This window comes from Zonotrichia albicollis, chromosome 4, assembly GCF_047830755.1.
Source record: "Zonotrichia albicollis isolate bZonAlb1 chromosome 4, bZonAlb1.hap1, whole genome shotgun sequence".
In the NCBI taxonomy this organism is placed as follows: Eukaryota; Metazoa; Chordata; class Aves; order Passeriformes; family Passerellidae; genus Zonotrichia; species Zonotrichia albicollis.
This window is the reverse complement of record NC_133822.1, coordinates 71,908,972-71,935,316: the sequence shown is the minus strand read 5'-3', so window position 1 is coordinate 71,935,316 and position 26,345 is coordinate 71,908,972. Positions and strand designations below refer to the sequence as shown.

At 38.1% G+C, this 26,345-nt stretch overlaps 1 protein-coding gene across 1 annotated transcript in view; it reads right to left on the bottom strand.

The window, feature by feature from the left end:
* Window positions 1-26,345, bottom strand: part of PIK3C2G (phosphatidylinositol-4-phosphate 3-kinase catalytic subunit type 2 gamma) — a 198,752-nt gene that overhangs the window by 59,494 nt on the left and 112,913 nt on the right. The window contains exons 21-26 of the mRNA XM_026790362.2: window positions 22,380-22,560; window positions 20,686-20,793; window positions 17,787-17,879; window positions 15,540-15,669; window positions 13,290-13,426; window positions 10,955-11,124 (exon numbers count right to left, since the gene is read on the bottom strand). Coding sequence (XP_026646163.2) covers window positions 10,955-11,124; window positions 13,290-13,426; window positions 15,540-15,669; window positions 17,787-17,879; window positions 20,686-20,793; window positions 22,380-22,560 — 819 coding nt within the window. The remainder of the gene's footprint in view (window positions 1-10,954; window positions 11,125-13,289; window positions 13,427-15,539; window positions 15,670-17,786; window positions 17,880-20,685; window positions 20,794-22,379; window positions 22,561-26,345) is intronic.

Here is a 26,345-nt window from a genome sequence, read left to right as displayed (position 1 = left end):
TAATATTAATACATTAATACAACAATATAGAATATAAATATATTAAATAATAAATATTATTAAAGTAGACATTAAGTATTAAATAAATTGATACAATTAGAATAATGAAATTCAATTTGTTGAAGCACATAGGAAAGAGCGATATAAAAAATTATCTATGTTAACACCTTGATGTATATGTGGATAGAAGGACAATCTAAATCCTGATCTGAAAGCATTTTAGCACCTTGAAAAGGTCTAAACCCCAAATTTGTTCTTGGGCAAAAATATTCCAAGTCAAAATCTACCACTATAGACAGGCTGCATTGTGGTCAAAATTCACATTTGATTTCTGATGTCCAACTGCATTGAGACACAATGACACCAGGAAAACTCAGTCCTTTCTGAGCTAGTCCAAGTCTCCCACACTGAGCTACTTGAGCTGAAAATAGATACTGCAATCAGGAATTACTTTCCTGGAAGAAATACAGTGTTTAACATTGCTGGGTTGGGCTGTGGGCCAACGTCCCCATCATGGAATGACTGCAACATTAATCATTTGTCCTACTGTTGTTGCTAAAGCATCTGTGTGAATACATGACTGATATTTTATTTTTGTATTATTTATAAATTAATTTTATTTGTGGAATGACTCAAATCAGTTTTATAAGGTTCTTAAATTTTTCAGTAGCTTTTTAAAAATCTTTAAATTTCTCAGTATCTGTTTTAGAACATATTCAGTTCTAGGGCATTAGGCCAGTCCTCTCTTGTCAACATGCAATAAATGATGTAGGAATTAGATTTCTCCAGTTCTGTTTAAGGTCTTTTGCTATCAGAACCTCTCCCACAAGGTAAACCCTGCAAAACCTGGATGCTGAAGCTCCAGAAATTAAGCTGGCTGTTCACAAAGGGAACACTTTGCAATGTAAATAAAAAAAAAAAAAACAACTTAGAATATGGGAAAACTTGGAATATGGGAAACAAGACCCACTAGAAGAACAACACAGCCATTTCTCACAACAGCATTATAAAATAAAGTTTCAGTGGGAAGAGACACTCCCTGAACAGAACATAAGATCCTGGAAAACCAATTGACAGGATGAATGTCTGTGCACAGATGTAAAATGTTCCTTGCTGCTTCCACAAACTGCTTTGGATAATAATAAACCAGAAGGGAAAATTCTCCAGCAAAATCACAAACAGCCAAGTCCAGTCACTGTCCATAATGTAGGGAAAAATTACATCAGTTAGTAGAGGCTGTTTCAGCCTCCAGAAGGAGAAAAGCAATGAGTGCCCTGTTTGCAGGCACCAAACCCTGTGCAAATGAACCTCACCCTGGTGCAGTTCTGAATTTCTGTATTTAAATCAGGACACATTTAACAGGCAGACTCCCAAGATCACATTCCATTCTGGCTTTTATTCAGAACATAAGCAGTGCATCCAAAAGCCTGGGAACAACAGCCTTCACCTGGACCTCTATAAATCACAGAGCTTGCTCACATGGACTTATCTAGGAGCTACAAACATTAAATACTTCTTACCCAAAGCATCCTCAAGACCACAGCTAAGGCCTACAACACCTTACATGCATGTTTGATGGCCAATGACTGTGTAATAGCCAATGGGACAAGAGTCCCATGGCCTAAAATCTGCATTGATACAACTTGCTGCCTCCATCAAACTGAAGAAATGCCTGGCATCAGTTAAAAAAACCTGTTTTGATGAATTACTTCCAAGTAAAAGCCTTTCACCATATCTCTGTAGACCAAAAGCCTATTTTTTCTTATTTATGGTGTGCTAAAGAAATATTGAATTGAAGCATTGCTGAAAGACCTCCATGTGTAATTATAATGTCTGGCACCATTATTTTCAGAGAAGAAAAGCCTCACTGACAGAACTAGTATGGCTTGAGATTGACCAAAGATGCACAGCCAATAAAGCCCCAAAATCATTAAAGCTACCTTATCACATCTTGCCTACTCTTTTCTTTCCTTTTTTCTTTTCTCCCTCACTACAGCCCTAGATGAGATTAATGAACCCTTTGGTTTTAGAGTAGAAATCAGTCAAAAAGGCAATACTCCTGTTTATGACAGAGTCTGATTGCAGTCTTGGACTTTAAAGACTTTACTATGGCTGTGACAGAAGAGTTTACTCAAGCCATTCAGTGACAAACAAGGTTACTTCATGGGGGGGTTTATTCTTTTTTGCTTTTTTTTGTTGGGTTTTTTTTTTGCTTTTAGAGATTTAGGATTTTCATGGGAATGTGTTTTGCAGTTCCTCTGGAGATGAAGAATGTTTGGATGATAAATCATGAGAGGGGGAAAAAAGAAAGGAAACCTCAAGGAAATGAAGAGATCATCACACAAAAATAAACTTGGTCTGGGGTGATGGGAACATCTGCTGGGACTTCACTGTGGGTTGGAATTATGCTGCATTCCAAGAAAACCAGTAAGAGCACCAGGATTTGATAGCAAACATTAGATGTAAACTGATTAACAAAGCTTGTAAGGTCAACAATGGTTTTAGTTCTTCCTACTCTTAATCTCACAGTACAGAACATTCAAGAACCATACAGGGACTTCTTTTTATATTGAGCAGGAAAAACACGAGATAACCAACAACAAATGACCTTTGCTCTGATCCAATCTAAGCTTCCCAATTGAAAAGTCCAAGTCACACTTATTAATGTAATGACATAAATCTGTTGTAGTCCAAGTTTTCACATGGACAGTGTGTGAGAAACCACACAGAACTCTGCAATTTAAAAATCAGTTGCTCAGCACTAAAACCCCCCCATGTATTCCCTGACTGCTTTTAAAATCATTTTGTCTGAGTCAAGAGTAACTGATAATATTCAGCATGACTATGTGGAATTTAGATGTATCCAATAAAAGAGGAAAAGCTTTTAGGGAGTGCTTGACTGCTGACATCCTTTGCAGCAAAAGCCAAAAGCTTATTGAAGAACACAAAATAAATGAGCATGAGTGCTTATTTCTTTAAAGCCAAGTGAAAATATTTAATCATAGTAATCATAGACATTTGTAGACACAGTAAAAAGCCATAATCAATGGCACTCCTTTTATATATTAAATAATGAAACAGGGAACAACCATACAACACAATTCATCACCAGCAAACAAAGAAATATGCCTGGGCCACAAGAGATGCTCCATTTTTCTTCTTATCAGTACATGATCATAAACATGCTTCTGGCATTCTTATTTAGCCTATTCTCAAAGATTTTCATGATAGCCTTCTTCAACCTCCCTATCAAATTTCTGTTTCAGGATGTTCCCTCACAGCATTTCTTTCCCTAGTGCCTAATCTAACTCTTGCTGTGCTTTTATCTTATTAATTCCTGCTCTTTCCTAAGAGAACATGAAGATCCCATCTTCCTTACATGCAGCCTCTAAAGTATTTGCAGACTATTACCATGTCTTTCCTCAATCTTCTGTGGACAACTGCTTCCACCTTTTCTCACAAGTCTTGTATTTCAGATGTCCACTGATTTTAATTGCTTTTTTTCCAGACTCCTTCTAATTTCCCTGGGCTTCTTATCTCCATTTTTCTAAAAGTAAAAAATGTTAACAATATTTCAGGGGAAGCTTTCCCTGGAAGTGCAAAGGGAAACAAAAGGATTACTTCAAATTTCAAGCTTTTCTATCCAATATCTTATCAACTCATACTTGGATGTGGTAAAACTCTCAGATTCCTTTCTAAAAAGATGCTAATCCAAACTTTCACCACAACCAAAACCTTGTACCAAAAAATGAACAAACACATTCTCTATCCCATCGTAATAGTGATAATGAAAATATTGAAAGATGCCACATATAAAGGTGTTCCATTTAGCATTTATTAGCTCATACCCTGCCAAAACTTGGAAAATGTCACAAAAATGGAGTAAGTCACCAACATTGTGGTGCAACAGGCACTTGCCTGTGAGGAGAGGCTGAGGAACCTGGGCTTGTTTAGTCAGGAGATAAAAGGTTTTCAAGAAGGCAAAGGGGATTTTCCTGGATCTACAGGAGGCTCTAAAGCAGATGGATCCAGGCAAGAATAAGAGAGAAAACTGAACCAGCTGAAGTTCTGACTTGCCATTAAAAAATACTAAACAATCCTCACTATGAGAAAAAGTAAATATTGAAACAGGTTGCCTTGGAAGATTATCCTGGGAGGTTTTAAGATTTAGCTGGACACAGCCTTGTGTAAACTGGTATGAATTTTTTAGTGACCCACAACACAAAGATTTCTCAATGCCCTGAGCATCCTTGGTTTAAATAAACTGCATATCCTGGGCAATTAAAACTCATATCTAATATTTTTTGTTTTACTTGCACTCAGCCACCAGCAATCAGACTGCAAAACAACATCCAGGTGGAGCTCAATCCTTTCCACCCTTCACCTCCAGTACCCACATTTGGCAGTGCTCAGTGCAGCATTCCCAATGCCTTATCTAGCATTTTCTAGGACTATCACATTTTCTGTGTTTGCTAGAGTTTATTACCAACCCTATTGATGAACCACTTAAGAGTTAATTCCCAAGGAGATTGCAGCAATTCCTCTTGTTAACAAAGATTGTAGGACAATTGCTTTTTGTGTCCTGACTGGCCCTCAGCAGTGAAAAAGATTTTAAAACTGGGACCTAAAAGGTGCCTTAAAAGAAACAGAACAAGTGGGAACAGAACAGAACATAAGCCTTAGCCATGGAATATTCAGCTAACAGGCCTTTTCAGTATGAGATGGATATTTAGAAAACACAGTAATAGATGGTTGCAGGGCATTTGTATATCACCAGGCAAAATAGAGAAATGAACCAGTGATGAAGAAATTGAATTGCAAAGGAATTCCTCAGGGCAGGGGATGAAATCCTACATGAATTAAATACATCAGCATGCTTTCCAGTTAAGGATGAAGGACAAAGGGGTAGTGTGCAGAACAAGCAAAAGAAAAAAAAAAAGAAAAAATAAAAGAAGACCAAGAAACAGAGATTAATTTAAAAGTGCTTGATGTATACTTGACTGTGTATGAGAAGAGCTTCCCCTGAATATAAATGTATGTTCGAGTGCATGTGAGAACAACTCCTTTAAACATAAAAAATGTGTACAGAAAGCTTTCAGAGAAAGGGGTGATACAACACAATGTTTCTAATGGGAGCAGGGAGGAGAAAATACTCATCACTATGAACAGTTACACTTTGAAAAGGACAACAAATAAAACCATAATCAAAATGGACAGTGACCAGGATGTCTTTTCCCCCTTTTCTTTCTGTTTTATTGTTAAACTTCCCATCTCTGGAGCCATATCCTACCAAAAAAAAATCTCAGGGTGGCTAATAGAATGAGAAGGAGGGAAGAGAAGAGGGGGAATTTAATAAAAAGTCACTTAAACACCTCATGTGCAGCCAATCTCCCAAAGCAGAGGGAATTCTGCTGATGGCTCTGGAAGCATCAAGCAGCTTCTCCTGCCCACATGATTATTAGCAGGAATACCTGATAACTCCTTCAAGAAAGTGAAGCTAGGAAAGCAGTTTATGGCACTCTTGGAGTGAAGGAGAAGCCAAGAATAACTCTGACAGCTGCAGCAGACAAGAACTGGTATCCAGGAAACTCAATTCAACAGAAAGAACAAGACTCTTGCATGAACAGAACTGGACATTGTCAAATCCACACAGTATGAAAAACAGTGCCTCCCTTAACTGTCTGAGAACTTAGAAAAGAATAACAAAATAAAAAATGGAAATATGAAGTGGGCAGTGAACATAATTTACTCTGATTTCAAAGCATTTCAGTTGAATTCTCTCCGCAAAAGGGTATTAGTGAAAAAAACCCCAAAAAACCAAAACAATGCAAACCACCCAAAAAACAAAACCAAAAGAAAGAAAGAAAGGGCAAACTAGGATGCAGGCTCAATAAAGCCGAAGACAGCAGAGTGCATCTGAGCCCTCTGACTGCAGTTTGTGCTGTTCATGCTTGCTCAGACTCAGCCTGTGCACTTGGTGCTCAATTTGGGACAAATATTTGACTTTCAAAAGTGATGGATTTCTTCCCTGATAAATTCAAGCCCATTTAGGCCTTGTCACCTTGGAGATGATGCTGTTTCACCTACAGGTTTTTGTGCATTTTTTCACTTTCTTTCTTTATGTGGATGGCAGGATTTAAACATCTCTATAATCTTGTTAAGATCATTTGGGCTACTAAGGTGCTTTAAGTCATGAAACGAAATCTTTATGGGATTGCACTCAGATTTTTGGAGGGTGGCATGCAGGAATGCTGAAAATGAATAGTGACAAAGAATTAGGAGTTACCCTTTCACAGAAAGCAATAAATCCAGACCTATCATGTCAGAAAAAGAAATATAAACTGCAGAGAATGAATTCTTAACGCTGAAAATACCCACTAAAATCTTTCAACATCTAATACAGGTTGGTAGAAGTTTTCATGCACAAATTTAGAAAAAAAGTGATTATGCTTTCAAGTTTTTACTTTCAAGTTTTTGACTTTGTGTGGGTATTCTAAATAAAGTTTTTAAAGGGTAAAAAGCAAAAAAAAAGTAAAATGTGTTATTCTCAAATTCTTCCTTCTTCCCCATTTTTCCTTTTTTAAGAAAAAAAGAGAACAAACCTTGATACAATACAATAAAAAATGCAGACAGAACTTATATTCCATGTCCACATGCCAACACTTTTTTAGAAAGAAATACCTGAAAAGATTTTTTTAAAATCAGCACCTCTAGTTAGACATTAACATATATTTTAGGTTGTTAACACTAAAAATGAAACATGTTACTTTTAAAATAAAAAGAGGCACTACATTTCTATGTACTCAGATGTTCTGCAATCCTTCTCAATATAATAAAACACCAACCTAGGAAGGAAGTGTGGGAAACATAATTTTCCCATATTTTTGGAACTTCCCTAATAACTGGAATTTCCCAAAGGAATAGTCAGGCTGCCTGTAGTAATTAACTTTAAAGAAGAAAACCAGCTTAGCAGATTTAAATTCTGGGAAAGCCATGCCAAGAGCCAGGATTAGTTTGGCAAAGGGACAAGAGGGTCTCTGTGATTCAGATCAGGGAAATGAAAAGGCCAGTGAGTGCTGGGGGTAATCAGGATGACTGGGTATTGAAGGGAAAGAATGGACCCTGATGTTATCAAAAGGTGGATTTGCAGTGTGCCATGAGCTGCACCAATTTGTGTCCTGCCACCAAGTCCCACACTGCACATGCCTGAGTGGAAAATGACAGATGACAGAGCTGGAAGTGACTGGTAGAGGGGAGGATGTGATTGTCTGCTGAATTTTTGGATTAGTTCAGTTAGCACAGGATTTAAATAAATTTCTGGCTGCTTAATTCACCGAGGAAGGAATGTTCAAAAGGAACTGGTCAGAACTGAAAGGAAGGAAACAAAGATGAGCAAAGCATGGCAGGTAAAACCACGATCCAGACACCTTCCAAATCATTTGATCAGGACTGACCTAGTCTTGAATGATAATCTGGATAACATTACACCTATTTATGTGTGAGCGGGTCTGAGATCATTCCCGCAGGACACTCAACAGATGAAGAATAAGGCAGTTATATGAAGAAAACAAACAAGAAATATTTCTTTGTACAGTTTGGAGTGTACCTGCAGGCTTGCCTGTTTTAGGGGAATGTAGGTTCAAAAGTGGAGGCTGGGTTAGAGAATGAAAGGAGCATTTTATTACTGCTTGCAGAAGGTGTCATTCAGTGTGATTAAAAAAAATATAGGAAGAGAAGATAATGAAATCTCATGGTTCAGTAGGAAAGTTCCCTGTGGGACTTTGGGAATAACTCTTCTGCCAAGCTCTCTGTTATTATGCTATTGGTTAGATCATAAGTCTGCCTCCAACACCTCTGAGATATTAGCTCTAGATGATACCTCAGGTTTCAGCTTTTATATTTTTCAGGTTCTGTGTTGCTTTAGTGTGTGGGTCTGGGCTTCCTATTATGGGATGCTGAGCTCTGTGCACAGAGCAGGGAGACAAAACAATTCCTGCTCCAGCTGGGCACCAAGGACAAATGACCCAAATCTCAGCCCAGGAGCACAAACCCCGTGGGCTGGAGAGAGAAAAACAAGCAGGGTGGGACTGCCTGGGCTAAAGCTGGAATGGGACAATGAACTGCAAGGTGCAAATGGAGCAGAACTGATCCCAGGGACAGAGCCCGTGCCCGGCCGTGCATTTTGGGGCCGTTTTGGTTCATCTTGGGTGCAGCCCTGGCTGGGCTCTGGTGCTGCCCAAGGTGCATCCATGGAGGAGACCCTTTGAATAAATCCCTGCTTTATTCTTTAACTCTGTCCAGCCTCTGTTCTAGGGCAGCCTGCACAAGGCACCACAGATCCAGGGAAAGATGGGTTATTGGTATTATTTAAAGTATTTACTGCACTGTGAAGGCACATAGAGAAAGAAAGTTCCTGATTCCTCTCCCCTCTCACACCAGGAAGAACTGATTTTTGACTTGGAACCAAAACTGAGCAGACTTATTGGATATCATTTAAAGATGAAGGCAGGAAGTAGAAAAGTTTACTAATCCCCTTTTTATGGTCTTTACAGTCAGGAATGCAAAAGTGAGCGTGACTGGATGAATGTGTCAGCTCCACCAGGTTCTCTGGAGACTCAGATTGGGTGTGACAGAAGAGCTGCAGCCCATGTGTGTGAGCCCCTGGCTGCCAAAGCACTTCTGGAACTTCACTTCCATCAGAAGAAGGACTGGATGCTGCACAGGACCTATCCTCAGGAAATTTTCTGAGGAATTAGATTTTCGTAATGACAAAAAAAGCACTCCCTGAGGGCAGGAAATATAATCAGCTTGCAAAGCTCTGTATAATCATTCTGTAAGGAATGATTGTTTTAAAAACTTTGGGCAGTGACCCTTCATTGATCTGCATAGATTTCATTTTACACTCACACACAAAAAAGGTTTGCATGATGTGTGTAAACCCCAGGTAGAAGGGTTTGCACCAGATGTTTTGCATTCTTTAACGCTCCTTTGGACCCCCAGAAATGTATGTCAAATATCTACTGTACAAAACTCCCCAAGGATCAGCACTAAGAATTCTTAGATTTGGCAGCATTGTGCTGCTGTTTTTGCAATATTATTTTAGAGTATGATATTCTGGGAGAGCAAAAAAAAAAAAAAACTCAAATAAAAATCTAACAAGAACTCAAATAAAAGCGCAATATAAGAGCTGTTAAAGAAACCAGAGGCCAAAGCTGTTTCAGGACTTGCCTTGTGGGAATGAGTACATAGAACTAGCACTGAGAGCTTCAAATTTTGAGAGAACCTGAAGTTTGTGACCTGTAAAAATGTGATGTCTCTGTGTTAGAAATAATATGTTACATTTTATGAAGGTGCATACAACTAATAAGAACAATAGTCATTAATGGTGTATCACTAAAACATTAATACTTTATCTGCTCAGTTTCCTGTGGGCTTGAGGAAAACAATGATTATCCCATGGTGTTTGCAACCTGCTCTTAGGTGGGAGACCCAGTCTTCCCAAGGAATCATGAGGGCCATCCATGAATGGAGGTCCTAAATGTGTGATTTTATTCTGTAGTTTAAACTACACACTGCACTGAGAAATGGGAAAAGAGGCTGATGTTTGTGGAAGTGATTATATTTTAAGTTTTAATAGATTTAGTAAGAAAGTGTAGCATAACTGAGCTGTAAACTGGTAACATTAATATCTATTTTTTATTATTGCTACTACATAATTTAAATTTGGTTGTTGTGTCCCCTCTTATATTTGCTTCATCCTGCTGTTCACTCCACTAGGAAATTTTTAGTTTATGTAAAATTACTACTCAAGGAAATCCCTGCTAGGTTCTAACAGGAGTTTTGCTGTCGAGAAGGATGCAGCACTTGAGGAGTGTGGATGAGTATATTTTTATTACTCTGCTCTGCTTTATTCTTTCCACAGCAAATGAGGGGGATTAAGGGTGCATATCTTGAATGATGGATGATGATTCTAAGCACTGCAACTAAATCTTTTGACTGCTTGACTTAGAAGTACTTATTATCCTCATCAGCCTCCCTCATAGCAATACTCCCATGCTGTTATGTCTGACACACTGAGATAGTCTGGAGCAGGAAAAGGCCAGCTTAACATTAAAAAAAAAAGAACAAAAAATAAGTAAGAAAATTAGCTCAAACTTAATTTTGATACTTGTTCTGGAAGTTTTCAGAAAACATGGATGAAAGACATACACAACTACTCATCACTAAAAGGGATAAGTCATCCATTTATTACTCTGCTGTAAAAGCTCCTTTGTGTTTTGTACATATTGGCATTATCTTACCCTTATTCCATTTCTATTCTTTCCTTCATAAAATGTTCACATTAGGAATTGGATAGATGCTCACACTGTTTGATTTATCCTCAGCATGACACAGGTACATCACACCTACCAAGGTAACCAGATATTCGCAAAGCAACCCCTGAGCTCACCGTGGTTTGATGTGGAACTTGTAAAGATAATGAAAAAATTTGCAAATTTACCCACAGAGGCATAATTTAATTATTCTCCATGTCCATTTGGAAAATTTGGTTCCTTCTCTGAATATGGGAAGAAGGTTTTCAATTAGACAGATACATGGATTTGGATCCATTTTAGGAACCCTCCTCTGTTGGGAAAAAAAAGCAGTGGACATCAGAATTCTTCTGTTCTGGTCACTACTGAACTACATCATTCAAATTCCTGAACCAAACAAGGAATTGCATTTGTCTTTAATACTGAAAAGGGATCTCCAACATCTTTGAATCCTTTTCAAGTAATTCCTAAACTTTTGAGAAGTTTTAAGAAACAACAAAAACATGTTGTTTTGGAAAATACAGGAAGGAAACAAAAAGAAAGTGTAATCGCATTTGTATTTTTTTCTTATGGGAGTTGATAAGGCTATGGAATTTCAGACACTGCTTTAAAGTTTACTGTGTGTTACTATAGATACCAACCTTCTGATGCTTCCAAACATCTGTGCATGACCCAAAAATCTTCCAAAATCTATGTGGAACATGTGCCCAGCTTTTGTCAGCATGATGTTGTCACTGTGTCGATCACAGACTCCCAGGATGAAGGTAACAACACACCAGCCAGCACAGGAATAAAAAAAATTCCTTATGGCCTAGAGAGTAAAACAAAAAATCTTACATTAAATATCCAGATGTATTTGTGATAAACAAATAACACTGTGTTTAAAAACAATAAAATAAAGAATTTTAAAAATAATTTTTAAAATGTAATTTTACAAATGTTATGCTTGTTGCTAACCTGTTAAAAAACCTCAAACAAACTGTTAAACCTTTTGAACCTGTTAAAATTTTACCAGGCAATTTTGAAAAGAGATTCATGAGACAGGTCAGAGTAAGAATGGTATAGGCATGGCATTAAAAGATTTCGAAGTTACAGCACAAGAACAATATTATGCATGAGGCTTTCACCTTTTCTGGAAGTCTACAGAAAACTTTTTAAAAAAAGGTGCTTAAAAAAACTCTTCTTGGCAGGAAGTTGGCATATTATGTTCAGTGTTCTGCAGGCATATTGCAAAAAATCTGCTAGGAAATTATTTGCAAATAATTGCACAAATAATGCACAAATGTAACCATTTGCTTTGTAAAAGGTGCAGGTTGTTCTACATCCACTGCACCATTTTGTACCTCCTTTAATTTTTTTCTCCAGAACTCAGTTCATGTCCCATGAATGTAAATCACAATGTATACAACGTAATATAGAAACCCAAACCATCCTAATCTGGATCTTAATGGTTTTTGGATAAAACCTACATCACCCAAGGCAAATAATTATTTAGGCTTTCAGGAATTCCCTGCAGATGCAAGATGCCACCTCCAATGGCAAAACTTAGGCCACAGCCCAAGAGTTGGCTGAATTTTGTGTCTAACTGTGCTACTTATTCACTTTGATGACCTTGGATAAAACACTTAAGCTTTCTGTGATTTTGTTCACCCAACTGTAAAATGAGGATATTAAAGCTTGTCCTGCACCAGTTTTCTGAGCACCTTACATCCAGTAATGTATGAGTAAAGAATTATGAAGAAGCAAAAAAAGAGAAAGGTTCATTTACTAGCAAGCACAAAGGGAATGCAAGGCAGTAATTTTATGTATTTCCTATGTAATCAGATCTGACTGCATTTTATATACTTAAAAAATTGGAAGAAATTGGGTAGGAATTGTTTTTAGAATATTCCACATGAATGGTATTTTTTGCAAACAGCAGCTGCAGCAAGAAATCAAATTTTCCCTCAATAACTAGCAGTGCCTCACTTTTGAATTGAAATGTTGTCTACACTTCTACCATAAAACTGTAAACACAAAAACTTGTAAAAAAACCCCATTCTTCACATATTACTCCTGTTTAATAGAATAAAATAATATATGAGGAATTCAAGAGTTCGTAGTCAAAATGTGGATGAGAAAATGCCTATGGAATAATTACAAAATTACTAAACTTTACCAAACATATTTATAATACACCTCTGCTATAATACACTAACTGCTATAAATGTATTTCATTCTCAGAGTGCTAAATAATCAAAGCTCTCCTCTAAATTTAACATTTTGGCCCCTAATTTATCATTTCACCGAAAAAGGATTATAAAAACTATCCCAAAGCCACAAAAATTTAAAATTTTTTCAGGGGCCTCAGAAAATGATCACCCAACAAGAAACAGATAGAAAGAAAGGAACTGATAGAAAGTTTTCCTTGGAAAATGTTTGCTTCCATACATAAAATATACATTTTTTTGGCTCATGCAGAACATCTAGTTTCATAAAATCAGTGCTACCATGGCATCCCATGAGAACAAATGATAGGAAAAGTATGAGCTTCTGTATTTCAACTGCGACCAGGTGGTTTTGATAAAAGAGTTTTCTGCAATCTAGGTAACTGGCATGGTCTTTCCTAAATACAGGAAATATGCCAGGACTTTATGTGGTTTATATAAAATAAAGAATTTAAAGAGCTGACCAAAAAAATAATCTTTTTTCTGAGTTCAAGATAATTTATGTTTCAATTTCTCGTCAGTTTGCAACTAAATTTCAAAACATCTCTATGACACACGTTTATACAAAATGTAATAGCATGAACCTGATAAAAACCAATATTTCCTTAGCTAGACAGGGACACTTAAGTGGATTCCCTGGTTTCTCTGCATGAGACTTGTTTGCCTCGTGTCTGAGCCACTCATTTTTGCTGCCTGCTGTAATTTGGTCCTTTTATTTTTCCCCCATGGCATAGCATGAAATGTGTAATCAGCTTCATTATGATGTTACCTCTTGGTAACTTGATTGCAGAGGATGGTGATGGTGAAACCATTTTTTAATTGTGTTTTCTTTCAGTGGTCCTATCAGCCCAGACTCCCTGTGGATCTTTGCTAGGGTGGTAGCATCTGGCACCATCTGCACCAGCCCTAATCAGATGGAAAAGAGTTTGCATTAAAAATCCTTAACTTTAAAAACACAGAAAAACAATGCATAGTGCCTGTTATTTGATCATTCCATGCAGAAAAAAAAAAAAAAAACCACCAAAAAACCATCAAGTTAAAGCTAAAAATAAGTAAATAAGCTAAAATAAAAAGTTTAAAGTGAAAAATAAATAAATAATTAAGTTTAAAAGAAATAATAAATAAATAAGTTAAAAAGAAATAAAAAAAAGTTAAAAGCTAAAAATAAATAAATAAGTAAAACCATAAGTTAAAAGCTTAAAAATTACAAATGCAGCGCAAAATATAGAACAATAAATATATATATATTGTTTTAATCTTGCTCTTTGGAAATTAGAAATAAAGGGCACTGAGTGGAAAGGGTTCAGTTCTGTGAAGGAGAAATAAAATCATCAATAACAATATTGTGGAAATAACTGTCTCAAAGTACAAGGTGAATGATCCAGTGAGATTCAACGTGGGTGGAATTACACGAAACTAAAAAAAATTTAAAAGTAGGATCTGATATTTACTAATATATATAATATTATATATATTGTATAATATATAATACAAAATATAAATATACTGTAATATAATAGCATATCTATTTATGCATAATACATATAAATTATAATATACATACATATGTATATTATAATAATTATAATTACTATATTATATATAAAATATATGTTTTATATATTTTTATCTATTATATTTTTATTTATTTATATATATTGTCATCCTCCTGATCTGCAGCACAGGGAGAACCTTCTCTAAGAATCTGACTTACTGACAGACTCCTCTACTTCACCACGCCTGGAAAGTGGAATTCTACCAATGCTTTATTCACCTTTCACTGAATTACAGTGAAATTTTTCACTGAATTTCATTGAAAAGTGATTTCTGTGTTTGCACGACCATGAAATTACCATCTCCCACCCCCTTGTGTGGGAAAGGTGGCCATGGAGGAAGTCATAAGCCTAGGACTTGGAAAAACTGTGTGCCCAAAGCTCCCCTAAGGTTTGGGTACACGTGCCCTATGCGACCACAGGCATGTCACTTTATCCTTAATAATTAACTGTAAATCTTTATCCTTAATAATTAACTGTAAATCAATTATCTTAGCACTGATGTGAACTCGTGAGGAAAGACATGTTTAAAATCTGTGAGCCACTGAGGGGTTTTGCTGCTGTGATGCTGGAAGGAAGAGACTGTCAGGGAGAGAATATTATTTGCAGATGATCCCTGTATCTCTCTTGGCAAACATCAAATTAAGCATTAGTATATAGAAGAGTCTATATATAATGTCATGTCCAGAAATAGTATTCTTGTATTATCTGCCTTTGAAGCAGAAGCTTTCAAGCTTTGATTTCCATCCCACAAAGAAGGGAGGAGATTTTTCCAGGTCACCACCACCACATGCCTTGTGTCTGAACTCATCTATACTTTTCTCTTATTTCCTTTAGATCATTCCTCCTCTCTCATGTTCACTTTGTGGCTCAGAGAGCAACGATTTTCTTTTAATTTTTCTATTTTAATAGCTTTTGTACAGCAGGTAATCTGGATACATCAGCCTTCTCTTTGAGCTAGGATTATTTCCAGTAGAAGATTTGGTCAGGGAAATATAGGCAGCTTACTGCTGTCAGCAGATTTCTACAGCAAGCAATTGGTATCCCTGCTACAGCTCTGCTACAACAACCATAAAAGAGAGAAATAGAGCTTTCAGATGAGTCAGGCCTGCCCTAAGCAACATAAATCACAAGAATAATATTTCAAAATCAACAGCACAAAGCTGTCATCACTTGTCTGCAGGTACTTTGTGTAGCCACATGCATCTAGACTCATTTAAGCATCTATGTAGGAATACACTGGATTAAAACTTCAGTAGCTATGGCCAATTTTCTCCAAAGCCCTCTTTTTGATATGTGAATTTAAGGATGTTTTGCAAGCTGACAGTGTTGAGGCTTTTGGAAAATTCTAGTTGCTACAAAATCCATTGAGTTCTAGAGAGACAGAATAAATAAATCTTATATGGCACTGTTTACATGAAATATGAATAATGTAATACAGGCTCCTTTTGTAATTTAAGACTGACCTTGTCCTTTCCCTGTAGATAAACACCTGTAAATGATCATTTGCATATCCAGTCCCTCTTGGAGCCAAATGTTGTCCATCAGGTGAATAATTTGCAGAACCAACATATCTTGACGTAGATCATCACCTATCTGTGAAAATTGCACATGAAATTCAGTTTTCTTCTTCAATACCAGACAGAAATAATGCCCTATTTAACTGGGACTTTTTTCCCCACCAGAGCAGCTACATTCATTTCAGTAACTCTGTCTTGTTTTCCTTCAAAGCTCCTACTTACCTCTCAATAATCTCAGGAGAGGACAGAGTAGATGGCACACACAGAGACAGTTCTGGCAGCCACTGAGATGGTAACAAACGATCCCTGCTTAACTGTGGCCTTTCTACTTGTTATTCCTATGTAATTATTAGAATTTGGAAATTTAATCCAGAGCTAGGATCCTAATTTAGTTACATTTTAAAGTCTCCTTAATGCTGGATCCCTGTGCACAAATGACAGCGTTTGTCTCACATTAAGCCTCACAACTTGGTATTTGCAAGGGAACTTTATCACAAATTTACATTTAATCCATAATGTGATTCATATTCAGTTCCAAGCAGTGATGACCCCTCTCCCCATGGAGTTAGTCAAACAATAATCTCAAGGAAATGGGGCTTTAATTGTAGCCACAAGAATTAATGAAGAGATTATTTTCAACCATGGCTGAGTAAATGGCCTGCGAAAACAACAGCCCTGATTTTCTCTTTTCCCCCATCCCACTCCATGTACAATATATAATTTTTATTGGTATTTTAAGTGCCTTATCCTTTCATTACATTCTTTTTACACAAGTATTCCAATCTACAGACATTTACTCCCAGGAAAGTACTTGAGGAAACAAACTCATTTTAAAAAGACCGAATATCTGAATCTATTATTCTCTCATCAAAAGACTCCAATTAATTCTTCTTAGCACCTAAAAATGTAAAAATATCTTATCCTCTCCACTTACCTTCCCTCACATATACAGTGGGAAGACAATTTAGTAAGATACCCTTATCATTTACTGTGCTTATCATTTATGTATGAGTTATCTGTCATGAATAAGCAATGGAACTATAGTACAAGCAAAAGGTATTTTAGCACAATGTTTTGCTGACAGCAGAAGGTGACAGCAGGTAAAATACTTTTACAGCAACTGGACAATGAGCTGCTTGCTGAACATTACTAGGTAGGAAAAAAATTGTTTGAGAAGAACCAATGCAATTGTTTAAAAGCCCCATGAGCAGGTGTTTGCTCATGTAGGTAGGAACCTGCTACTTAATATTGATTCTCAGATGAAACAGCACATGAAACAGGTTTCTAAATGTTCAGAAAAACTTAAAATTGCTAATTTCTCCCCTTGGCAGGCCTGGAAAGCTTACTTCTATTTCTGAGAATCACAGCTGCTCCAAAGGGCAAGTTAATTTAAGACAGTATAGAATCTGGGTTTTTAAAAAAATTATTTATATCAATTTTTTAGATTTCTCGTTTGGAAAATGATTCTGCAAAATACCTAAGAATAATGCCATTGGCAACCAACCATTTTTTACCCATCAGCCATTTTATGAACTTGTGTTCTCCTCTAAAACCAATATCCACTTTTAGGGAAGACTTTTGCTCTTTCAAAAGAGAACCAACTTTGAAATTGTCTTTTGCGGATGTGCTGAACTCTGAAGCTTTTCTAGGTGATAACTGCAAAATAAAGCAGAGTTTATTTTGAGTCAGTTCCTCCAAGTAGCTCCAATCAGACAGAGCTCCTCTGCCGCCTCCTCCAGCTCCACCTTCCTCAGCCCATTCCCCCACACTGGCTCACAGGGGCAGAATTAGGTTTGTGTAGCAAATGGAGCCTCCAACACTCCGGTGTTTTGATTTTTTAGAGACATATGGATGAGGCTGAGGGTTCAGTCATTCTGATCTATCTCTTCTCTGACACCTGTCCTAGTTAATAAACTAGGTTTAAAATATGAACTTTATAGTCCAGTTTAGTTGAGTTCACTAAGGAAAAAACTGCTATAATTTGTTTGATTCTCGGTTGATCAAAAAGGTGACACTTCAGTGTACTGCCTCAACATGTTTCATTAAGAGTTCTAGTGTCAAAAATAATAGGGATAAACAAGCAGCAGAGCTAAATCAACTATTCTCAGACCTAAAGTTTAAAATATAAATTAGATGAATTTTAAATGATCATTTTCCATACCAAAAGACCTGAGGAGTGGAGGAAGAACATACCTTAAAAATCACATTGATGTTTCCACTTGGAGCATTCGCATTGATGAAGGAGATTTTTAAGGGAAAGGCATTGGATGTAAAATAAGAACATGACTGCAGGGGAAAGAAAGGTGAGACAGAGGAACAACAGGGTCACATAAACAAAACACCAGGCTAATACAATACCTCTGAAAAAGTTTCCAGCTTTAAACACTGCACAGTGGGAGCAAAAAGAAATAATTCTTGACTGTTTCATTGGGTCTGAAAAACAAGAAATTCTTGTCTCCAGACAATCTGCTTCACTTAAATATCAGACCACATGAACAGATAATATTTCATGCGCTAATTGTTTTTCATTTTCACTCAGGCCTATCAACAATAAGCTTTGCTTGGAACTGGATGGATGAATTATATAAGACTGATCTAATGAGTTTTAAAGCATTGAAAAGCCTTTGGTCTCATTGTTTTCTGAAAAAAACCCCAGCCCTGCCCAATCAGACATGGAAGCAAAGAACCTGCCAGTTTCTTTGATTACCTCACTCTGGCTGAGGATGCAGCAAATTCTGAAAATCATGCTCTGTTTTATGTGGGATTTATCTTAATTAAGCACAAACTCTGACTTTCATGCTCTACAGCTCCTTCCACCTGAAGTTCTCAAAGGGCTTCAAAAAGCATTAATGAGCCAAGCACTGCAAACCCTGTGAGAGTTTGGGGTGGAATTATTACCCTCATTAAAAACATCCAAAGAGAGGTGGTGGGGAAACCCCTCAAAACCAGCTAGAGACAATGGTAAATTAATGGCCTGGTTTGTGGAAATAATGAGCACCACACAAGAGCTGCTGCTGTCCTTACACGCTGCAGTGCAAGGGAGGCTCAATTTGAGCTCCACCAGACACAGCTGTCTGCAGCTTTTCATCTGAACATCTCAAAGCATGGCACCAGCAGGCAAATATTGTCTCAGCCACAGCAGACCTCTGGGATGGGCCAGAGCCATTATCAGCAATGAAATTCTGATCCCCCACCACTGAAATGATCCCATTTCAGTCGGAATTTTGCCAACTGAAATGTCTCAGAGAGTGCTTGAAGGGTTCCTGTGGGATGATGTGATTCTGATGGGGCTGTGAGCAGGGCTTGCTACTGGTAAAATCAATAGATGACACCAAAATGAATTAAATTTAGGTAATTATAAGCACTTAAAAGTTCTAATTTGCATGATTATACTGACGTACAGTCCAATCAAGAAACGACATGTATTTATAGAAAGATAATGGCCTATAATGATATTAAAAAAATGAGAAAAACCCAAAAAACAAAAAGACCTCTTCAGATATTAGATTTAAACATTTTTGTGTCTGTCCAGCCAAGCTGGTGCAGTATAAATAGCATGACTTTATGGTGAGATACCTTTCCATTAGTCATTATTTCCAAAAGCCTGAAAGCAGGGAGCAGCAGCAGGCTTCACATCCTTTTGACTTGTATCACACACAATTTGCCCAAGCCTGTGGGGTGCTGGAAGACCTCAGTTCTCAGCCAGATCAAGGCTGAATAGCAATTACTTGGAGAAACACAGGTCAGAGGCAATTGAAGGGATCAGCACCTCTTAGAATCAGGTCTACTATGGATAATGAGCCAGAGAACAAAAATAGAGCACAAATTGTTGTAATTAGGCAGTTGTAACTGGTAATATATATGGCTGTTCAGGTTTTTATTTTTCTTCATGCTGGATACATTTTCATTCTCCAGAATGAATCAGCTAACTCCTGGTTCTTTGTTGTTTATGAAAATATTTCTGAAAAATGAATAACTGAATCTTAGTATGGCAGTCAAAGTCAAGTCAAGTAACACTGAAGAGCATTGCTGCTTCCTTTATCCTTAAGTTGTGTTTAATAGGGGTCGTAGAGACAGGTAAGTTAGTATGAATATTTAACATTTTAGCAATTCTCAGTCAGCACAGCAAACAGACAGCTGGCTCCAGACTTTTTGCTGCTTCCACACCTGACATGGGAGAGTCTTGGATGGGAAAACACCAAGGGCTGCCTGGTGAGTATTGCTGGCCAGGGGCTCTGTACAAGTCACAAACAGGACAGGACTGCTGGGAATGTGCCTTGAGCTGTTCTATTTTCCAGCATCAGCCTCATTCCATGGTTATGACAATGGGAAGGTGCCAGCAGCTCACATCCCAGGCAGCAGACCAAGAACTTGATGTCACAACTCACTTTATAAGTTTTTTGACCACTCACACAAAGCAAAAGCACATTGACAGTTGTTCCATCCAGCCACTATAAGCACAGGTACCTTTGGTTAAACAATGCTTGGCTATTTCAAATACAACTCCTGCTTGTAAGCCTTAAAACACAAAGCACAGAGCTCCATTATTAAGCTTAGAACTTCCTAATATCTCACTAGATAAACTTTTCTGTAGCTTAGGGAGTTATTCTATACAAGTGTTAATACACAGACCATTGTTCTACTTGTCCTTATTTTTCTACACCTTACCTAATTTTTCTGCTGACCTATCTCACGGCTACTGCTTAGCTCTAATCACAGTTCTGCTGTGTCTGAGGCCTGCCTTTTGCAGCTTTTCCAAAACCCTCTGATTTTATGGATTCCCACAGTGGGAACCAGGGTCCCAGCTCCCAGGTGTCCTTGCCAATGCCAACACCACAGCAGGGCAGCTGAGCTGGGGATGGACTGCTCAGAGATGAAGTCTCTGGCTGGTGTGACAAACATGCAGCAGCCACCCCATCCATCCTGTCACCTCTGCCTCAGCAAAGGCAAAGGTCTGAAGGAGATTAGGCTGGGTGTGAATCAACCAGATGGCTTATTCTCTATATCACCATGATAATTTCCATGCAGGCATCTTCTCCTTCTCCCCTCTAGGGTAAAAACCAAAATTGAAGGCGTAATGGATCCCACTTACATCTGTCTCTATGCCTTGCACAACGAGCGCGGGGTTCAGGGGCAGCCGGCAGAGCTTCACCTCCTGGAAGAACTGCTGCAGTCTGCTGAGCTCCTCCTTCAACACCTCCTGCAGAACAAGAACCATTGTGGCAGCATGAAAGGACAAAAAACCCTCAGCTTTTTATTTCTTTCTTCCTTTTGTAATTTTTTTCTTTACTGTCAATTTTTATTTTAAACAAGCAATGCAATTTCCAGAGCTGGCAGCATGTGTGTGACCTTACAACAGCTAATGAGGTCACATTGGGGTATTAAAAATAAGAGCTGAAATTTTACTCCACATTGATGCCTTTTCTGCCTAGATGTGCTACCAGCTACTACTGCCCCATAGGTTCAGATGGAAAGAGTCTGTTTCCAACAGCATGGAGTGACAGGACAAGGGAGAATGGCTTCCAATTGAAGGTTTAGATTGGATGTCAGAAAAAATCTCCACCTGTGAAACCAGGCTGGATGGGGCCATCTGGTCTGGTGCAAGGTGTCCCTGCCCATGGCAGGGGGTTGGAATTGGGTGATTTTTAAGGTCCCTTCCAGCCCAAACCATTCTGTGATTCTATGATTCAGCACCCTTCAATAGGGCTCAATTAGCCTTGTATTGCTCTGCTGTATCTCATGGGATTTTTTGCCTTTCCTAAGATCTTCCCAATTTGTTGCTTGTTGCCTCAACACTGTGATCTCCCTTGCCTAATTCTGTTAACTGCAAGGCTTGGGAGCTTCTCAGTATCATAGTAACTGCAGACTTGAGAGTAATCTCTGAAATCTGAATTATGCATTAGTAATGTATAATGTATTACTACTATTTCTTCTTCTTTGCATGGATTTTCCTTCTGCAAATATTTTTGTCTTTTTACTTCCATGTTTGCTTTGCTGCTCACAGTAGCAGCACCGAGAATTTTCTGAGAAACCCTTTGAAAACCTCTGAATCCTTAACAAGGCAGAAAGATTCATGATATCGTTCATGGTAACCAGCAGTGGCAAGTTTATTTTTATTTGGCTTTCTGCTCTGCCTTGCTGAGATTTCAACAAGAAGCGGTTTTACACACCAGGAAAACAGCAGCTATCCTGGAAAATTAACAGTTCTGAACTGGAAATGTACCCAAGCAATATAAAATGCACCCACTGGAGAAGACAACTGCAAGTTTGTCATGGAGGCATCTCTACAGATGTGTGTTCAGTGCTCATTGCTGAGAGCTATATTTGAGATATAAGCAACATTCCACTCTGGTTGTCTTTGCTAAGAAATGAGGATATGTCCAGCCTGCCAAGAACAACTCTTAGTAAAGCTTCCAAGAAATGCTGCAGCTCTACAGGAGTCAAATATTTTGGGATGAGGTGCTGAATGTGAGCATTCCTCTCAGTGAAATGATATTCAGCCTTGTTGCCATCATTTCTGGCCACCTCCATGCCCATTTGAGAAGCCACTGATGAAGAAATTTAAATGAATCAAAAGATTTGCAGACCTCAAGAGCAACAGTGATGAGAGTTGTCCCATTAAATATCTATATGTCACCTTTTTTCAGAGCTGAAAAATATTAATAAAGTTTATTTAAGTCTTTGGTTTATTTATGTAAAGGGTATTAAAAGAAAGAGGAGTTACCCTAGAAAAAACAAAATTCCCTACAGAAACTTAGATAGAAGGGGAAGTATTTTTTAACAAACCTTTCTTTTTGGGTCAGTGGCAGCTTTCACTTTTGCAGCAATGTCTTCTAGAATTCTGATGAGTTTTTCTTCCTTAGAAAACTCATTGTTCAGGGTCTGTCCAGCACAGAATTGGAGAGCAGCCAGAAGTTTCTTATACCACATTCTGAAATGAACTTCATTCTGTGCATTCTTCAGCAGCCTGAAGGAAGGAGGGAAAAAAAAATCTGTGTATCTAAAAATGAATTTTATTACATATCAGTTCTAACAGGAACAAGAAACTCCAGACTAATCTACATTTGGTCACTTTGGGCAGCAGAGAATGAAAAAAGTTGTTATTGCTTCTAGGCAATGAGACTCAAGTTCCATTTGATAATAATGAGATTCCAAATGTGTTGAAAAAACAGAAAACTGTCATTTCTTATTGTCATACACAGTGCAGTGCCAGTATTGCTTTTTATTTCTGCAAGAAAAGTTAACAAAGTGAATAGAAGTTGCATTTTTGAAGGCCAGTGTTAAATATATATTCCTAAATGTTTTTTTTTTCCCTGCCAGTTCATTTATACAAGCAAGCACATCTTTCAGCTTTCAGGAGGTGCATTTAAAGACTGTTTTAGTCTCAGATGTACCATCAATTCTAGAAACTTTCACTATTTTAAGCTGAGGAGACATTTCTGAAATTGGCTATACTGCTAAAAAGAGTGAAATGAGCCCATTTTATTCCCTTCTTTACTGGCAATTGCTGGTCTAAAGCAAAACTCAGCTTTTAGCTCTTCTGAAGCCTGCAAAAGCTTTGGAACTGGAGTTACTGCCAACATAAAATCAGAAATAAAGCCAAACCCATGCTCTTTTTAATAATAATCACCATGAAGTATTCTCTAATTACACATTTATTTGGGTCAGGGAAGCTGGGGAGTTTAGGGTTTTTCTTTAAATCAAACTGATAATTGGGAGATTTTTTTCTTCTGCAGGCCAGAGGTTCTGTACACTGTGTGATTTATTTTTGTAAGTGTGGATGGAATCACCAGCTCTGTACTGTTGTAACATCCTGGGATTTCCCTCTGCCTGAAGGACTGGGGAACTGCTCTTTGCTTTTGTGTGAACTCTGCCCCTCACAGCTTCACCCTTGAGAACATCTCAAACCTTAAATTCCTTATAAATGTCTGAATCTTAATGCACTTTCCCTGACCTAAAAAATTAATACTACTTTTCACAGGACAGAAATCAGAGAAGCTCTTGACTTTCAAGGCCCATCACACAAATTAATATGTGACATATGAATATGTCACATCCCAAAAACCAAGAAATTATGTGAAGCACTGATATTTAAGGGAATTATTTAAGAAAAACAATAATTCCTATAGATATTTCGACTCCTTCAAATATCATATATAATATGATAAATATGACATATAATTAGTCATATATAAAGCATTACAGTATTGCTATAATCTGATATATATATAATCTATAATATGATATATATGACATATAATAATAATCATATATAAGGCATTACAGTATTGATACTGCAGCACATGCCTCTTTTGTTGATGAGGGACCTTTCATGTACCAATGATTTTTCTAGGTCCTCTTTTCTATGTAATTCAAGGCAGAACAATATCACCTACTGGTTTTCAGAAATCAGTAGGTGATATTTTTTCCAGTTGCACAAAACCTCTGAACATGTGAGGATTTGAAAATCCTTAAAGAATGAGTGGTGTTTCTATCGGGAAGGGAAGGGAAGGGAAGGGAAGGGAAGGGAAGGGAAGGGAAGGGAAGGGAAGGGAAGGGAAGGGAAGGGAAGGGAAGGGAAGGGAAGGGAAGGGAAGGGAAGGGAAGGGAAGGGAAGGGAAGGGAAGGGAAGGGAAGGGAAGGGAAGGGAAGCCATATGAGAAGTTTATCATCAACACTCTCTGGAGAAGTCTGAAATGACTTTTCTTTTTCAGTGTAGACTAGTAGAAACAAATAATTACTTTTTAGATTTGAAGGAAATACAAGTTGGCATTGCAGCGCCTGGTGGAAGGCAAACCTGAGCACACAGAGGCTGCTGTGTTCTTACCCTGAACCTTTCACAAACTGAGCAACACTGCACACATGGCAGTGGATAAACATACTCCTTCCTATTTCCATCAGAGTAAGCCCAAGATTCCACAGGATGGGATTCGTTTCCCTAAATGTCAATAGCTCATGCCATTTTAGATATCCTAGGAAATCCACTTCCCCCAGCTGCTGCCTTGGAAGGGCCTGGTACCCTAGAGGCAACATCTCCTGTGTGCCACTGCCATGCAGACGTCTCAGATTCCCTGTGCTGTCTAAAATAACCTGTGCTTAGGGCACTGCATCACACTCCGCCTTTTAGCTCAGCCGTAGGCAAACAAGGCTATTTAAAATAAAAACACACTCAGTCCACTTCAACAGCAAGGCAGGAAGAGGCTTGGTGATTATCCTTTAAATAAAGGATTGGTGTTTATCCTTTAAATAAAAGCACCACTGGTACAGTCCAAATTGTCATGTGGGCAGGAATTTTAGTCTACCAAAGCAAAGCCCAGCTCAGTTCCAGTGCAGCCAAAAAATGCATTTTTCTTGGCACACAGTCAGATTGAACTTTTTCATTTCTGTCCTGCAATTACAAATGCACCTAAACTATCACTGTGATACCTGTTTTGAAAGCTGGTCCAGAGCCTTGCCTGCACTAAGGTGCCTTGCACTGGAATCAGCTCCTGAGTATCTAAATCATATTCCTTCACCTACTCCATTTTCAGTAGTACATATTTAGGGAATCCATAAAGGCTACCTCTTCATGTTTGAGATGTCCTTTAATCCTCTCAGATACAGAGAGCACTAAACCAGCTTTTATTTCTCTGAAATGAAAGGCTTAGGACTTCACATAGAGCAAGCAAAATAGCAAAACCAAAACAGTTCACTATTTTAAACAGAGCTACTCCCTGCATAACACAGATTAACATGGAAGATCTATGTTTTGATTATTCTTGTGGCTGAGTGTTTACAGAAAATAAGCTTATACACACATATGATATAACAATTTCTTTTTCCTTTCTGAGAAAGGAGTATAGGCCAGATTCAGAGAGCTTATGCATAAGGTGCACATGAAGACAGAGGATTTTTTGTATGTGCAGGTGTGCTCCTAAAAGCCTGCAGACCCCCTTTTGCAAAATGATTTGTACTTACTGGCTGTGACTTTTGCATTCATTCTACAAAAGTGGTCCCAAAGAACATGCACAGGACAGCTTTTGATGTGAAGACTCATTGTAGGCTTTCCTGAAATGCTTGTCCAACAAATGAACAAATATGTTGTTGCAGTTCTGTCCCCCCAGCTTGCTGGCACACACATCTTCACCCTGCCATAGTGAGAACTCAGCAGAGATAAGAAAATCTGCAGCTTCTAGAGTTGTGAGATGGAGAAGTGTTCAAGACTAATCAAATTTTCAAGTTAGAACAGGATGCCTAGCTGTGACAGAGGAAGACAAAATTGGGATGGTTTAAAACCCAAGGCTGCCAATAAAGAAGCATATGAAGTTGTTTTTTCCTGATAACTTTCAGAGGATTCTGCAAGACAGAACTCAGCACAAAAGCCTGGCTTTATGCCAGGCCTGCATGGAGCATCTGGCTCCTAAGAACAGAGAGGCTTCCTTACCCTCCAGGTTCTGTGATTTGGGAGAAACACCCTCATTCTCAGCAAGCCCTGGTGAACTTAGACACACTCAATGTCTCAGGTCACTTTTGTGAAATAGTACAGAAGGAAGTTGACCTGAAATCTGCAAATGGAGTGATTCAGGTAACAGGGGTGCCTTCAAAGATGCCTCTGTTTTCTGCAAGCAGCTGCTCCTCCTCTCTGCACACACCTGCTCATGCCTGCAAGGTGGCTCCAGCCCCATTTCCTGGCACTCACAGCTGCAGGGCTCTGTGTGTGTTCCCTGCACATAGAAATGCAAGAAGGCTGGGAGATTTTTGCCACAGGGAAGA